Source organism: Diorhabda carinulata, chromosome 6 (assembly GCF_026250575.1).
Source record: "Diorhabda carinulata isolate Delta chromosome 6, icDioCari1.1, whole genome shotgun sequence".
Taxonomy (NCBI): Eukaryota; Metazoa; Arthropoda; class Insecta; order Coleoptera; family Chrysomelidae; genus Diorhabda; species Diorhabda carinulata.
Genome location: NC_079465.1, coordinates 11,171,291 through 11,189,017, shown reverse-complemented (window position 1 = coordinate 11,189,017; position 17,727 = coordinate 11,171,291). Strand labels below are relative to the sequence as shown.

The following is a 17,727-nucleotide window of genomic DNA, read 5'->3' as shown; positions in this document are numbered from 1 at the left end:
CGTTTTGAGGTACCTCAATCGGAATGCAAAAATGATTCGACAATGCATAATTGTATTGATTGTAATGGAGAATTTTTTAAAACAATAGAGTCATATTATAAATATTTGTTTTTACTTGTCAAACTCAAAACTTAAGTAGTAATCATCGTAAAAAGTTAGGAACATCTTCCAAATAATTGAATTAATCAAAATAAAACTACCCTCAAATTAGTATTAATTGCTGTAAACATTAAAAGAAACTTCAGCATATAAGAAGTTTGTATAAAAAGTAACAAAATTCGCATTTAATACAAAGTAGTAGTGAATTAGAAACAACTCAGACTTATATTTATTAGAGATAAAGATTGGAAATTATCTACGAAAAGCCGGGATGGTTGCATCCCTCAATTGTGATCCAAGTTCCTGGAGATGATGTCCTTGACGCTTAAGAGGTGCACCTTTAGCGCTCTTGATTTTAGGTACACTCAAACTTTGTAGCCTGAGAACAGCGTGCATAAGGAATAGTTTCACCACAAATTTACTAAAAAAACGAAAATTACTGATCAGCCACAATAATAACAACGAAATATGAACATAATTAAAAAACCTAACGGATCGAATAACATGTTACAAAAATCGAAATATCAGTAAATTGGAGAAGTCAATTATCTCAAATTCTTGTGAGATTATTTGTGGTAGCCATTATACACAAGTTGCTATACAATAAAACCGCATAAAGATCGGGTATAAAATTATCTTTGTACAATTATGAATACATTTTTTCTACCAGTCTTATTAAGTTTAGTAGAATAATGTTAGAAGGATTTGAGAAAAAAAAGGAAATTTCAGAATGTTTTATATTGAAGCACTCTTTAAAAATTATATCTGTATCTATATCTATCTGTATACGTTACGAATAAAATAAGACATATTTCATTAAAACCAATTCATAATTTCTGATTTTTTGCACAATTTAGTAGAATTTCATTTCATTGAAATTGTTAGCAGTTTAATTTTTTCTATAGTCTTAATTGATTTAAAATATAACTCCAGCTACTTCTCGAATCATTGCAAATTATATGGTGCCAGCTCATTCTTTTTATAAAGAACGATGAATTTTGAAAACTGAAGTCAATTGAAGAAACTAATAATTAATAAGCATTAGAGTTCAGTTTAATGTGTATACGTATTCAATCATGTTACATGTGTGTACGAGATATTGCCTGTATACAGTATATTGGGTCACCTGATTTGGTAATTGTGCCATTAATATACAGTTAAATAATTGATTACAGGATATTAACTATTTCAGAAAGGTGGAGAGCAATAATAATAATACCACCCGGGTTTGGGTCAATTTATGGGTTTACCTATCCACAAACACTGCAAATATGGTGACAAAGGCGTGACGGTAGGATACTCGTAAAAAGGAAAGAATTTTATTTTAACAGAATAAGAATTAGGCATTATGTACATAGGTACACTTATTTTTTATTGACCATTATACAAAAAATACATTATACATAAATTAAATTATTAAAAATCATAATATTCATCGTCATCTGAGGAGCTGTCGTCTCCTCTTGATGTTATAATTAACGGGTTGACGATCCGATCGATCAAGTAGTCAAGATTCCACATTTTCTCCTTTTCTTAAATGACATGCTGAACTGCTTTTTGCCAGTTCACCTCCTTAATGGCTTAATCCTTTCACTTGCGTCCATATAAGTGCTATAGTACTACTATATACTACTGTATGCGCAGCACAGTTACACTATGTTTTTCTGTTCTATCTTCCACGGTGTATTTCGTAAAACGATGTTTGTGTAAATTTGCTATAGCTAATAGTTCTTTTTTTATCAAATTATCTTCAAATTTAATACTTTTGGTGATTAACCTGTCAATAATTTCTTGTTTTTTCCAAGATGAATTTGGAGTCTTCTCTATGCGTCGAGAATGATAACTTGTGTTATCCATAACTACTACTGAATCAGCCGAAAGATATTTTATCATTTCACCAAAATAGTCTTCAAAAACATCCGAATCCATGTCCTCGTGGTAATCTCCCGTATGGCACGACTGAAAGGTTAGCAAACCTTCTTTTAAAAATCCCTCTTCGCTTCCAATATTGACGATTATTAGTCTTTTCCCTCTACCTGAAGGCACCTTAATACACGTTGAAGACCTTCCATGAAAGCTTGGCGAGCACTGGTTATATTTTTGTCTTGCCACATTTTTGGTACTGTATAACCTTCATTAATCCACGTCTCATCAAGATAAAAGATTTTCTTCTGCTCTGTTTTGTACTGCTTTATACTTCTTAAGTATTTTCGTCGCCAGCAAACAATTTCATCGCTTTCCAGTAAAAGTGCTTTATGGTTATGCTTTTCTTCATATTTCTCAAAGTGGTCCATAAAAGTTTCTTAGTTATGAACGGAATACTGTCATCCTGGCCAAGCTCCATTAAAATCTTATCTAGGGTGAGTATTTCTTTTTTTAAAATAAATAGATTGAACTTTATCCAATTCCAGTCATTCGGGAACATCGGTCGACAGTTTCTTGTACAGTAAATTTAGTGTAATCGTATTTTATACAATCGTATACATTTAAAATAATAAGTTTTTCATTCACTGATAGTGGAGAATTATTGGAACATCTTTTCATTGGTGTAAATTACGCCATTTTATTATTAATTTTATAATACTGTGAACATTATTTACGGCTTAACAACAAATACTGATACATTAAGCTAAATAAATATTCATATAAAGGTCTAAAAATTTTGGGTAAGGCACCATTGCCTTTGGTTGGAATTAGGCAGAGGCACTAATAGAAGGTTAAACGGTACCTGTTAAACTCAAAAAGTAACTGTATAATTTACTATCTAAGTAATCCCTACACAATATTTCAAGACCTACACCTATGGCCGACACCGAAATTGAGCCGAACTGGACGGAATTCCCCATTTTATTGCTCTATACATTTCCGAAATAGACTATAAGAGTATTAATAAGAATTAGAAAAATTTTGCTTTTTAAGCTATTGCAATGCTGCAAATTATTTATGTGATTTATTCAATTAAAATATATAGAAAAAACAAAATACGAGGCATATCAAAAAAGTTAGTTCAGGTTTAAAATAAACATAATTAACTTTATTCATTGTCCCGCCACCTGTAAAGTTCGGTGGTCGGCAACGTTCTTGAATTCATAAAGTATTACGTTGACGCTGTGGATATAGTGACGTGCTATTCAAACAAGAGGCATGGAATGCTCACTGCAAGTGTTGTTCTCCTCCACATAGGGCATGATCCACAGCCGCTGTTTTGATGGAAATTGACTGGGAGTTACAATTTCTTGCACCTCAATAAATTCATGTCCTCTCGTGAGCATTTAGGCAACGACGAAAAGCTGGTCGTTGTGTAAGTCACAAACTGGTTCCATTAATTGCTCAATGACAGAGGGATACGAAAATTGATCCCACGATATTACAAGTGTCTCGATTCTGAGACATTACTCTTTATTTTTTCCAATAAATATATTCTTAAATGTATGAGTTATATTTTTTAAATAAGGAAACTTACTTGTTGGGTCTCCTTCGTAGTTATAAATTCAGTATACGATGGTTACCTGAAAAGCTTCAGATATATTTGCGTAAGCTATCCGCGCGTCGGATGCCGAGTTTTATTATATTATTATTATATTATATTATATAATATATATATTATAAGAGCTTCTGATAGAGAATAGAGAGATAAGAATGCTTAGACACCTGAAAAAAATAATAATACTATTTCATAGTTCAAAACGTATTCACGGCGTTTCAACGCGAGGGATATACATATTTGTGTTGGAATCAACTCGAGAAAATGTTGACTTGGTTCAACTTTCATACTATTTCTGGCGATATATCAGCCAACCAATACTACTAAATATCATTTGTACCAGATATCATGGAAAAACTAATGAAAAACTAATTGAAAAAGATCTTCAAGTATTATATTCTTAATAAAAGCAAGTTTAAGAATTATTATGACACGCATACTCTTTTTGGCGACCATTTGTTTATTAGTTAGTCAATTGGTGCATGAAAAGCCGTATAAAACATCATCAAGATCCGTTGTCACAGACAAAACTGCGATTTGTTCAGTGGACTTATTATTGAACAAAAAATTTATTAGTTCAGATGTTCACAGTCATGTCCAATTATGGTATAAATCCAGCACAGCCACATTAGAATACAATGTCAAATGCGATAGAAATATTGAAAAATTAAAGAAAAAATCTAAAAGATGATATATTAGAAGCTTCTTAGCGTAGAGACTTTTAGAAGGAGCATGTAGATCCTCAATAATCTGCTACACTTGCAAAGAAGATACGAGCACTTTATATATTTCATACAGTCGAGGCATTTGTTATTAAAAATGAAAAAGCTAAGAAAATAAACGAGTTTACGTAGTGTAACAGACTCTGCATTTGGGATTAAATTTTACTGCCGACTACCAAATGTCGTCCAAGTGCTCATCTACAACATTTTGATTAAGTAAGCATTTGTAACTTAATGAAAACTGAACTTTACAGGAGAAAAATCATGGGTTTACGCATACAAGCCCAAAAGAAAAGGTCAATCAAAGGTTTTTTCATGTGAAGATAACACTTCAAAATATTTAATAATTATAATAAAAATCATCTAAATTAAAAAAATACAGGTTATGTAATGCCACTGAAGTGCATTTTATAACGTTAGAGATTTGTGGTTAAATATAAACAAAATATACATGAAAAACATTATTATTATTATTTGAACAGCATTGCGTATATTCTGTTCATGCTGCACCAGAAATTTTGTTTATTTTTCTATTTATTTCATCCATATCTTCCGATATTGCGTAAATTTGGTTATAAAGAAGTACTTTTCCAATAATTTACCTGCTTCCTGAGATTCTTAAATGCTCTGAGGAGGTAGAGGCTTATCCACTCAATCTCCTTATTCTTATTATCATATAAGTAAAAATTAATCATTTCTTACCTTTCTTTAAAGTGGTCGATCGAGGTGTTTGTATACAAGTTTGTAGGTAAGTATAACTCTTGGAATACAGAGGTCGGCATAAGTCAGGCAACGCTACAGAAAAATCAGCAACTATCCATGCGGGAGGTCTCGTGGGTCCATACTATTTTGAGGATCACGTTTCTGCCTTATACCGAGCTCTACATATCATCTTATAATTTAAGGAGGAAGCATGAGAATAATAAAAATGTTTTTCTACGCCCATGCTAGTAAACGTCAAAAATCGAATTGTTAACATTCCTTGTGAGTGACCTTTAACAATATAATCACTTTATGGGATCTTTTTATACGTCGAGTTTTCTTAGCATATTATGGAATTTTTTGCAATCAAAATTATTGCATGTGTGAGGACGTAGAAAAAATATGAGGCACTACACGAGTTGTAAGTCTATTACGCATTCGTCAAATTGATGCACTCACTGCTGCGCGGTTCAGTGCGTACTTGGTTCAGCACTTGAACAGTTGTTACATAATTTACTATAGTTTGTATCTTATAATTAAAGTTATATTTTGCACTTCTCTTGATAACAATAGTTTATGCCAGATTTCTTTTTGCGAATTCCATGTTCATTATTTCATTTTAAGGAACAATTTCATACCATTCTACTAACTGATAAGGTGAGTTGAAAGTGGTTATTTTCGCGCATCTTTTGTGAAAAAAACTATTACCAGCACATGACTAGATTCCTACAATAATTTCTGATGGCAGAGTTAATTTCAATATTATTCTTTTTCCAGGATGATGGATCCGATGATGGTCGAGGTGATAACTCTCCGGTGACGAGTCAACCGTCTCCTTCCAGAACCCAAAATGCTCCCGTGTATGCCATGCCACCACCCACTTATAATACGGTGTCACAAAATAAAGGAGAAAACTCCGCATTAAACCAAGGCGATGTCCCTGTTTATACGCCAGGTGAGCTCAATAAACTACAATAACCACGTAATAACTGAAATAAATCTATTGTATAACATCAAGAAGTTTGATAATTATCAAACAATCAAAAAGAAATTAACTCCAAAATCATAGAATTTGTTATGGTTATTTAAGATTATTGAGTATATATACTGCCGAACAATTGAAGTGAATTTTATAAAAGTATTGGAATAATCTGGGTAGATATTCTAAATAAATAAAAATCAGAAATGTTTAATACACTTTATCCACGACTGTTGTATAATGTACCCATGAACTTGATAATACACATTACCGCAGTGATTAATGATGAGATGCTTTCTTGATTTAGTTATATTGAATATACTGTTTACACCACCACAACACTAACAATTATACTGTCTGACGCGCGTTTCGACAACCAAGTTATCGTCTTCAGAGACTGAAAGTAAACTAAAATCTAATAACTTGACTTACCTGTTTTATACTAAATTTTCCCACCAATAAGCCACCTCCCGCGAAAAATTAATTTCCAGCGGGAAAACTCGTTGGCGGGAATATTCTTTGACTACTAAACTAAAGAGTGGGCTGTAAGGAATTGGCCCTTGGTCCCTATTTAATATACTCTTACATCTAGCAATTTCCTTTTTGTATCTCTCGATGGTGAGTGGAAAGTGGATTAACCGATGTACCAGAAAATGGATGTTGGCCATTTTATGTTGGATACAATGAAAAGAATCAGCGGTGTTTTTCCTAAATACATCAAATTCTAACCTATTACTACGTTTGCCTTCTTCGTATTGAATATGGCGAAAATATCATCCACATACCTGTACCATACCCTAGGAAAATACTGAAACTCTTCGGTATGGTACAGGTATGTGGATGATATTTTCGCCATATTCAATACAAAGAAGGCAAAAGTAGACGAATTCATTTTGGAACTCAACTCAAAATATCCATCTAGTTCACCTACGAAATGGAAAATAATGGACAGTTATCATTTTTAGATACTTAAGTAATTAGGAATAGTAATAGGTTAGAATTTGATGTATTTAAGAAAAACACCGCTACGTGCAGGTACATCCACGCTGATTCTTTTCATTGTATCCAACATAAAATGGCCAGCATCCATTTTCTGGTACATCGGTTAATCCACTTCCACTCACCATCCATACAATAAGGAAAAGTGATTCATTGAGAATGTAACTGTACTCAACGGTTATGAAAAAAGAATTTTAAATAGGTTAAACAATCGTCATAGGTTTAAGAAATCTCTATGTGAAACCAATTTTTTCCAAACCCAAAGTAAAATACAAGAAAAATTTGCTTTAATACCTATCAATCCTCTTTACACGAGAGGTTTGGAAAGAATATTTAATAGAGTGGGTTTAAAATTGGTTTATAAATCCAACAACACTTTAAAACAATTGTTGGGCAATCCTAAGGATAAAATACCAATTTTGGAAAAGAGTATATTGTGGCAGGCTAAGAGATCCGTTATTGTCCGGTTTAAAGAACACATAGCTCATTTGAAATATGGACGGACCGGAAAATCAGGTATTGCCGATCACGCTGCCAGTCACAATCATTGCATAAATGTTAATAATGTGAAATTGTTAAAAATTTATCCAATAATAAATTATTGGATGCATTTGAGAGCATTGAAATTGCTAGATGTAAGAGTAGCTTAAATAGGGAGAAAGGGCCAATTCCTTACAGCCCACTCTTTAGTGAATATTTCCGCCAAGGAGTTTTCCCACTGGAATTAATTTTTCGTGGGAGGTGGCTTATTGGTGAGAAAATTTAGTATAAAACAGGTAAGTCAAGTTATTAGTTTACCTTCAGTCTCTGAAGACGATAACTTGGTTATCGAAACGCGCGTCAGACAGTATAATTGTTAGTGTTGGTGTAGTGGTGGTGTAAACAGTATATTCAGTATGAATATCGCCAACGGTTCCAGAAATTTCAATTTAGTGATTTAGTTATATTAAATTTCTAAACAAGACCCGATACAACTAAGACGAAAAGACTACTAGAGTTAATGAAAGTACTCAGGAAAATAGCAGGGAAAACACTTTCAAACAGAGAAAGAAGTGAAAACTTAAGAAATACGTGCAAGATGAAAAATGTAATTGACCAGGTACTAAAACGGAAACAAGTCGCATTAGCAGAATGACAAGCGAAAGACTAGTGCGTATCGCAAGGGATAAATCTTTAACAGGCAGAAGAAGTATTCTTCAACAGACAATCTGGATCCAGGAAGCTGAAACTGAAGAAGAAACAGGTTTTAAACCTACCATACAAGAAGGAAGAAGAAGAAGAAGAAGAAATTTTTTTGTTACAAAAATCGGGTTCTCAATTCTATCATGTAGACATGAAGAAAGGTGTACCAGATTCGAACCCGGGACGTTGGAGTAAAAGGACGGTGCTTATTCACTGAGCCATCAGCGACTTGGAATATACATGTCGTATATTTTCATAATATGGGCTCTTTTTTGAACTGGTATAAGGGAAAAAAATCACTTCATTCTCTGAATTGAGTTTGTTAGAATACTTTACTGAATTAACGGCAAAACATAAATCTTCAACTCTATGGACTTATTATTCAATGCTTAGAAGTTCGATCACCTTACATCAAGGTATACATTTAGAAAATAATAAAAAAGTACGAAGGTTTTTAGCCTAAAAAAGTGAATACTTTTTCTAGCGAAGATATCAATAAATTTTTAACTAAAGCATTTGAAGATAAATATCTAGTAACAAAGGTAAAACCAGTGGTGTTGTCGAGCCGGAACGCTCCGGAACGTCGTTCCGGTATTTCCTTTTTGGACAGGAACGCGTTCCGGAACTAAAGATGATTTCTGATAACGAGAATTGGCTGACGTATTTAAAAAAATTAAAAAGAATTGCTGATTTTTTTTCTAATTTTTGACGAATTTTCATATGTATTATTATAAACAAGGGTTTGAATCGAACCCGAACCGGAACGAGCCGACTTGTTTTTCCGAATTGTGAACCGGAGTCCGGAACGTTTTTTTTTCTGCTGAACCGGAACTCGAACCGAACCGAAACAAATACGTGAACCGGTTTTTGAACCCAGAATCGGCCCTGTCTATATAATTATATATACGCGTTCCGGTAAAAAAAAGTTAGCACAACACCACTGGGTAAAACATAAAATAAATCTTTCACATAGTTATTCCACTATATTATGTAATGTAGTATGAAATGAAAATATTCCATTAAAAGATTTTGGATCAGCTTTTCTGGTTAAAGTGCCAAATACCAAGAAAAAAATTTGCCGGAAATTCACAGTTACGGATAACTTTTACAAAATATGCAAGACATATATAAGTCTTCCACCAAGTTATGTAATCAGTAACATATTCTTTTTAAATTACCAAACTGGTCAATGTACAAAGCAAAAAATTGGAATAAACAATTTTACAGATAGGAACAGAATATCGCTATTTTCTGAAATTACCGAATTGAGAACAATAATCCGGGCACAGTGTCCGCACATCTTTTGCATCAGTACTAGTTGATGCAGGCAGGATATCACTGCCCTTAAAAGACACAGTGGATGGCAATCTACCGCCGTTGCAGAAAGCTACATAGACGACTCCGTCAACAATAAAACCGATACGGACAACAAAATATCATCTTCAATTAAAACAAAAGTAAACTAATGAATGTACAAATAATTCAAATATTTCCACAATTTACCATAACATATTACAACTATAAATGTAACTAATAATGTAACAAAATATTCTAACAAAAATATTTAATGGTCATGGATAAAGTATAGTATTTTACTCGCGTAAAATGAAGGTTATTATTCACTATATGAAGTTTACATAAATCACCGATATAATATACTATTATTCATTGACAAACGAATGAATAATTAATTAAAATTGGAGTTCCAAGATAGTGGTAATAAAATCTTTTATATCGCTCCAGCTACAGTGGACGGATGTAAATTGATTGTCAAGGTAGACCCTTTACCTGCATTTCGAAAAGGTGCTACTAATGACATGTAAATTCATCGCTGGCGTTTTTTTGATTATCTACCTACACGTGTAGATACCGAACAATAGTTAAATGGTTATTGGATATATACTACAACGCTCGGGTGACCTCAGTTGAAGGATGTCTAGTACGAAATGATCTCAGCCATTTAACTCCCTTAATTCTATTCTCCAAACAAGACATAGGTTTTCTATTATTATTCTTGGCCATTTCGTAGGCTATATATCTGCAATCTGTTTGTTACATCGTAAAATCTTTATGCACATTGAACCACATAATAAATTAAGGATGTTCAGATGTTAAAATTATATTTAGTTCATAATTGGTTGTTAATCTAATTGCATCTCCTAGTGTTTGTTGTTTAAAAAATAGCGTCCAAATGTTGGATAAGCAAGACCCGTTCATGCTAAAACAATACCAAGTGGGACTGAACCAGTACACAGTCAATCAGTTAACGGGTTCACTGTGTACTAGTCCACTGTTAAATTTTTACCATATCAGATATACATACCAAACAAAATAATTTCAGATAATATATACCTGTCGCTTTACTTCCACTAAAGTAATCACCCAACTGAACATGGTAGCAACATTCCAGTGAAATCTGCCGGATAATTTATTTGGAATGTGCCGGCTTAGTAGCTTCCTTAAAGACCGATCCATCCAAGTCGCTATCGATGGACACACCTCAGAAAGAATTGAGGCTAATGTTCCCCAGGGATGCATTTTGTCACCTTCTCTTTTCCTCCTGTACATCAACGGTCTTCTTGACAAAACTGCAAACCCTATCTATAACTTCGCCGATGATAGCAAACTGGTGTCAACTGAAGTATGAGCGTTTTATTGTTGGGAATGAGGCAATGAAACACCAAAGTAGACTAAATTTAATATATATTCCGAGCTCTCGAATATTTATGAATTCGTCATCTGGAAAATAATTTAGATTATATAATTATGTATACGAGTATATTTAAATTGCAGCAAATTTTGGAAAATGAGAACTCTTTATTAAGCTATAAATCCTAGCTTCTTCCTATCATCAGGGAAAGTACAATATAAATGGAGTAAAACATGTGTATCTAGGATAATTAAATAGTTATCGTTTATGTGCATGTCAAAAGTAATTTTATAGTAATTTGTTTTAATGAATATTTTTTTTTTCTAGATCTAAAATAAACGACAAGAAGAGTGGTCTACTTAGGTCTTTAAAAAGCGTTTTGATAGGTGCACCCAAAAATTGTCAATGGTAGAAGAAGAAATTTCTAATCTTCTTTGACCTAGTCAAATTATATATTTTTTAGTTTTTTCGTCTATAATTATACATTTGATGATTTAGAAATTTAAGGTTTAAAATTAATTGGAAAATATAAACATTTTTATATTATTTTCATTTTATTTTGATGATCTATTGAAATAGGTGACTTAACGAAGCATGCTTTCAAGGAATAAGTGTGACTATTATATATCAATATTGCACTTTGTTATTTGAACGTTCCAGTATTGTTTTAATTAATAAGTTATTTGTGATCTGCAAAAGCAGTTTTTTTACTGTATGGCACAAACTACACTGTTTTTCCCTGTTCTATTTTTCACTAGTTTTAATTTGGGCCATACTTTAAATTTAACTTTTACTTAATCCAATAAGTTACAAAGAAGGTAGTGTGTCAAGCGATTTTCCAAAAAAGGTATTAAGTCTATAAAGAATAATCATTTCTTTAGTATTCCAAAAGTTAAATCCAGTCATAGTAATTTAATATCAATGTAATTATTATAATACATGAAAATTGTTAATAGTACATTACATAAAATTAATCTTTCATAAACATTTAGAATTACATATGAGAAATATCAATTATTGATGAATTAATACATTATATTATATATTTATGAATAAAATATATTAGTTTATTGATAATTACTTGTGTCACGAAAATAATAAAATAATTAGGAAGAATATTGTATGCATTTTATAAGTATATCCCCATTATCGTGCTTCTGCTAACAGAAATAGTCTAGTCTTCAAGTTCAAACTATTGATAAAATTATGTAGATAAACTAATCCCATTCAAAATGATGTCTAGATCATTGTGCCTAAAAAGTTAATTATCCCATAAAATTTTCAATTGAACACCTTCCAAATATAGTGTTTGCTTTTTGCTTTTTTTTTCAATTTAAAAAAAATCCTTCAAGAGAAGGAAATTTATTAAAAAAGTTCCGATTACTTAGTATTTGTAAATTGAATAACATGAAAAAATTATGGTATAAGTTGAACATGTTAGAAAATTTATTCTTGTTGCAGTTTTTCAACAAATTAGACGATTGTTAATTAACGAAATTATCTTGAACTGTCTCAATTTTTCCACTTCATTGAGTCCTTCTGTTATACATACAAAACTATATTGCATCATGAAAGTTTCAATAATATAGATATATTGTTTGTAATATTTTTATATATAGTTAACAAAAAAGAGAAAATAAGAATTTCATATCATTTTTTTCTTTATTTATTATTGTTTTTATGTCAATAAAAAACATTTTTGTAAAATTACCATTAAAACTAACACTACTAATGACAGCCAATAGTGTTAAAAGTGATTGTTTACCTAGAAGTGCGTTGTAAATATTTTTAACCCTACATTTTCTAATGATGAAATCAGATTGAATTATAGGGCAATCCAGAATTATGACCTGTGCAACACTAATATGGCCGCTGACAAACAACGTGTTTAACGATATTGTCACCTGGTGTTTGCTACTGTCTTAGTGTAATCCTACGGTCTGTTGCCTTGCATTGCCTAAGATCTATTTATAAAAGACATAATTTATTGTTTCGTTATAACATGTGATTTTTTCTTTTTATATTCTATATCTATATTTCAAATCCTGACAATCCAGATTTAAATGTTACTTTAATATTGTTAGCAATATTTGTTCTTTGGCTGTGAGAACTGCACAACTCCAGTAAACTTATTTCAACAAACAATAATTTCAACAGCTGTATAGTTATTTAAACCTGTATAATATTTAGTTTTCTTTTCATAATTTCTTAAAGCTTCTCTAGAAAGTGTGGGTTTTAATAATGTATTGTTACGAGATAACTTGTAAAAGCATCAGATATATCTTCTGATAGTAAATCTGTCCGTACTTCTTGAGCTCATCCATATGGAAATTCTTCTGGAACATTTTCTGTACTTGTACATGAGTTTCAGTTTCTTCTAGTAAAACCTAAAGATATTCTTTAATAAAAACATATAATATTTTTTAATTGAATCATCTTTCCGGGAACTTTTCAGAAAATCTGAATTAATTATTGTATGAAGTATCTTACTTTACTAACCACAAATGTGATATACTTTACAATAATTACATTTTCTACATTAAAGTTTATCATGTTTTGTACCACTGGCACTACGGCCCTCAAAGAGCTTTGGGCTTTTCCAGTCATCACGGTCCAACGTTCGGCGTGTTCACCCACCTCCCGTCTAGCTCCCGAATATCCTCTTCGACATCATCCAGCCATCGCTTGCGCGGTTACCCTTTGGTCTTCTGTCGGTACGCTTTACGCATCCCCCGCTCCTCAGGTATTCCAAGTGGCCTAACCATCTTGGCCTTCTGTCACCAGGCTGGGGTCTTCATAGATAGAGAGCTGGTGAAGCTCGTGTTTGTACGGCTGCGCCACACGCTCTGCTCGCACACTGATCCATATATTAGGAGTAAGATCTTTCGCTCCCACATGTTAAGCAGCCGCTGCTCGCGGCTTTTTAATACGGGCGCTCGACTTGATCATTGAAAATTTACTCCACAAAGTTGATGAGCTCCTTACATTTGATTTTTTTTGTAAGGCCAAAAATTAGTATATACAATATCGTACTGCTGAGCTGATTTTTATGTAGGAGTTCCAAACTACAGACTCTTCAATATTAACAGGAACAATCAAATCAACACTTGTAATAATTATTCCACTATCGACAAACATTTAATTGGGTTGTCGACAAAGTAGTTTCGGTTTTGTATTATAAATAAAACACTTTTTTAACAAAGAATAGTTTTTAATCAATTATATATTTTCCATTTTGCCCAATGACCTTTTGCCATCTTTCTTCCAGCTTCATGATACCGCGCTCATAAATTTTCTGGTCCTTGATTGCTGGTCATCGTCATATGTGAAAAATTCTGTACTAAAAATAATAACTTTTCCTTTGTTTATTTATTAAATATTTGAAATCAAATGAACTATTTTAATATTATCAAATAAATTTTAAATTTTGACTCACTTTCGAGGCGGTGTGTGCAATATAATAAAGGCGTGCGGAGGTACATTTCCAGGAATTAGAACTTTTTATGTTAAAGTCTTTTTTCAATTTAAAAATAGATATAACTTTTGAACTTTTTACGGGCTAATTAACTTTTTATTTACAATGATTTATACATCATTCCAGATCAAATAAACTAACTCATACACATAATTTTAGTGATAGTATGTTAAATAACAGGATTTGAACTTGTAGACAAGACTAAAAAGACATCGAGTGTTGTCAGGTACAGTTCAAACATTGTTTTTGTTTTCAATTATTTGTAAGCATTTCCATTTGTTTCCTATTCCTTATAAATAGCTTTCGTTATCACTCATAAACCTTCAAAAGGCATTCATTTCTTTTATATTTGAAGTATGATCATCTATTACCTGGAATGAAAAAAAAAGATATTATGTCAAGCAGTTCATTTACTGCTGGTGGTTCCAGCAGTGAATTTTACCTTTTATAACACTATTCCAGAGTTATAAAATCGTTCCATAATCAAGTTACAATTTTTACAAAAATACATATTCATTTGATCACCTTCATCAGTTAATGGAAATGTTAATAAATGCGGATTAATTGAGTTTCTTGTAGAAAATATGGTCAATAGGCCAATAGGTTCATAATGCAAAGCTCTAGAGAACAGACTTTTTTTTTGGAATATGTTCAAGGGTGTCCCCTGTAATGTAAATCCAAGTGAGCATCATGGGGCAGCGCCCACATCAGCCACTATCTTGAAACGTTTTATCGAATATCTCGCGAACCGCGCATACTACGACAAAAATAGTGATCATTTTTGCCATCTTTTTCATCTGAATTTTTTTCTTGTATAACGCATATGTTTTTAATTATAGCCCTCCTAACTTGTTTCAATATGGTTTTTGCTAAATATATAGTTAACGGTAAATATTGTAAAAAATTTGGAGCGCTATAATTAAAAACCTATGCGTTATACAAAAAAAAGTTTCCAATATAAAAGACGGCAAAAATTATTATCTATAACAATTATCTCAACGTGTCCATTTCATTAAATAAATACGTGTTGTGGAATATTGCAAGAAATTTATTAAATTTATGAATGAAATTAATATTTGATGCTTTGAAAGCCTGTCGACAAACCTATTGAACATATCTAAATTTCATTTATTAGTTTAATGAATGGGCTATATATGTATTATTTTAAGTGAAAAATACTTATTCTGATACTAGTTTCCAAAAAATATTTAAATTTGGTTTCAAATATGACATTTTTGACTACTTTAAAAGTGCATTGAAAATATCGACTTTTTTAGGGGGTTTCTTCTTAAATTGTATCATGTAATAGTATATTACTTAAATTTTAATTATCGTACATTTTAATTATACTAATTTGAATTGTCTTTTTAAGGGTGTAATCATTTTCATTTTGAAACAAACATTTCTTTCCAGTGTACTTTAGAATCCAGTGAATTTAGAAAAAGGATTTTGAGATAACATGAAAGCATTTAATGTAAATTATAACATGTTCCTAACCAGTCTGCTTCAAATTATTTGAACTTTGAGAATAAAAAACTTTGAACTCTACGAAATGTTGTTTCAACGTGATGCTTTTTGTGTACATCAAAAGTAGGCAAAAATGCCATTTTTTAGTACCACCTCAAAAATACTGATATGGTAGAGCATTTCTGCAGTTGTATTCAAATTATGCAAACTATTTCTTCCCGATTTTCAAAGACAACCAAATTTTTTGTCAGATCAGTGTATTGTTCTTTGAGTTTACTTACTTAATAATCTTGTATAGTTGATAGCCCATAATAACACTCACACTTTAAAGTTTATTTAGTTAAGTCATTCAAGTTCGCAAAACTGTGATGTCAAATGACTTATTTTGAATTTTGTCATGAATAGTTTGATGTATACCATTCGGCTATATTTAAATGATATCAAGTGATGGATTTACGCCAGGCCTTGGAAACAACATTTTTATATGCCGGGAAAAATGCCGAAAAAAAATTGTTTCATAAAATTGGTTCATTTTATTTTTTATAAAAAATTTCTATGGAATATTCACTAAAACAATCAGTTAACTCGACTCAAGAGAAAAAATCTAAATTTCTGAAGAAAAAATATGCAATATATTTCAACGAGTCATCGAGATGTATATTCGAGCTACAAATTGTTGAGAAGTAAGATCTTTTTCCACTTTAAAAAGTGTAAAAACAAATTTAGACGCAAGCATAGGCCAAGATAGACTTAATGCTCTTGCATTACTGTCTATTGAAGCTCAACTAGTCCAAGAAGTTAATTATAACTATGTAATCAACGTTTTTCTGCTGACAAAACCCAGGATAAATAAAATTGATTAATATTTAAAAAAAATCATTATTTATCTATCTAAAGCTTATAACATATTTCTCTTTAATGTTTATTACTTATACTTAAAAATTATACTTCAATAAAAAAGTTATTTTAATATAAAAATATTGCATAAAAATTAATGAATCCATTGTATTAAAAAGGGTGGTGCTTCTACCGAGGCCTACGGTGGCAGCAAGCCCAAATTCGTCACTTATGATATCAAGAATGTTACAGCTGTTTAAAATCCAATTCGCGAATGATAAGAATTGTGTCACGATGTTAATATTTCTCTAATTATCCATGATTCAACTACAAATATATATCCCAAGCAAAATTAACACACAGCAAGAATGCAATGAAATTAAGTAATTACTAGATAAGGTCGAATTAAAACAAAGACAAATATAATGTTGAATTTCAAGTACTATTGTAGAAAATACAGGGTTGAATAAAGTATCGAAAAGAGTTAGAAAGAAAATCTAAAAAAAAATTTACATGTATTTTCTCTGTTATCAATTACAGCTTGACAGTGTCTGAGCTTGCTTGGGATCTCTTTTGATTTCACTTTAATGAGAGCAATTGTAAATGTATTTATTATATCTTGTAAGTGATTATCAAATACATTCCAAATATGCTTTATTATATTGAGGTTAGAGTTATTAGCTGGCTATAATATTGCTTGGATTTCATAAAAATTTCAAGTTTTTCTTGTCATATAAGATTGAGGATTGTCAGGCATGAAGAGAAAATTGGTTCCTAAAAAAGGAGTGACTTGTGTCAACAATGTACTTGTGAGCATTAAAACGATTTCTTTTCTTTCAATGACTACCAGCGCAGTGTGAACCTCCATATTATTACCATCCCATACTTCTTCCTCATCTTGATGGTTCGCTCTTCTGTATAACGAGACACGTCCATAATTGCCATATAATATTTCTCCAAACCTGTACCTACATCTTTACAAAGTCGTGTTCTTGTAATATCAACAACAACTACAGTTTTTGTTATAAGTTTAAGGTTTATATCGACATTTGATAAAATTCAATTATTATCCTACTGTATATTTGAAATTTTTTCTATCATAAATTTCACTAGTACGTAACTACCAAATTG

The 17,727-nt window shown here is 31.6% G+C and overlaps 1 protein-coding gene across 2 annotated transcripts in view; it reads left to right on the top strand.

The window, feature by feature from the left end:
* Window positions 1-17,436, top strand: part of LOC130895606 (dnaJ homolog subfamily C member 5-like) — a 69,145-nt gene extending 51,709 nt beyond the window's left edge. For both annotated transcript variants that reach the window (XM_057803003.1, XM_057803004.1), the window contains 2 exons: window positions 5,785-5,962; window positions 11,145-17,436. In XM_057803003.1, coding sequence (XP_057658986.1) covers window positions 5,785-5,962; window positions 11,145-11,155 — 189 coding nt within the window. In that variant the 3' untranslated portion in view covers window positions 11,156-17,436. The remainder of the gene's footprint in view (window positions 1-5,784; window positions 5,963-11,144) is intronic.
* Window positions 17,437-17,727: the final 291 nt, after the last annotated feature.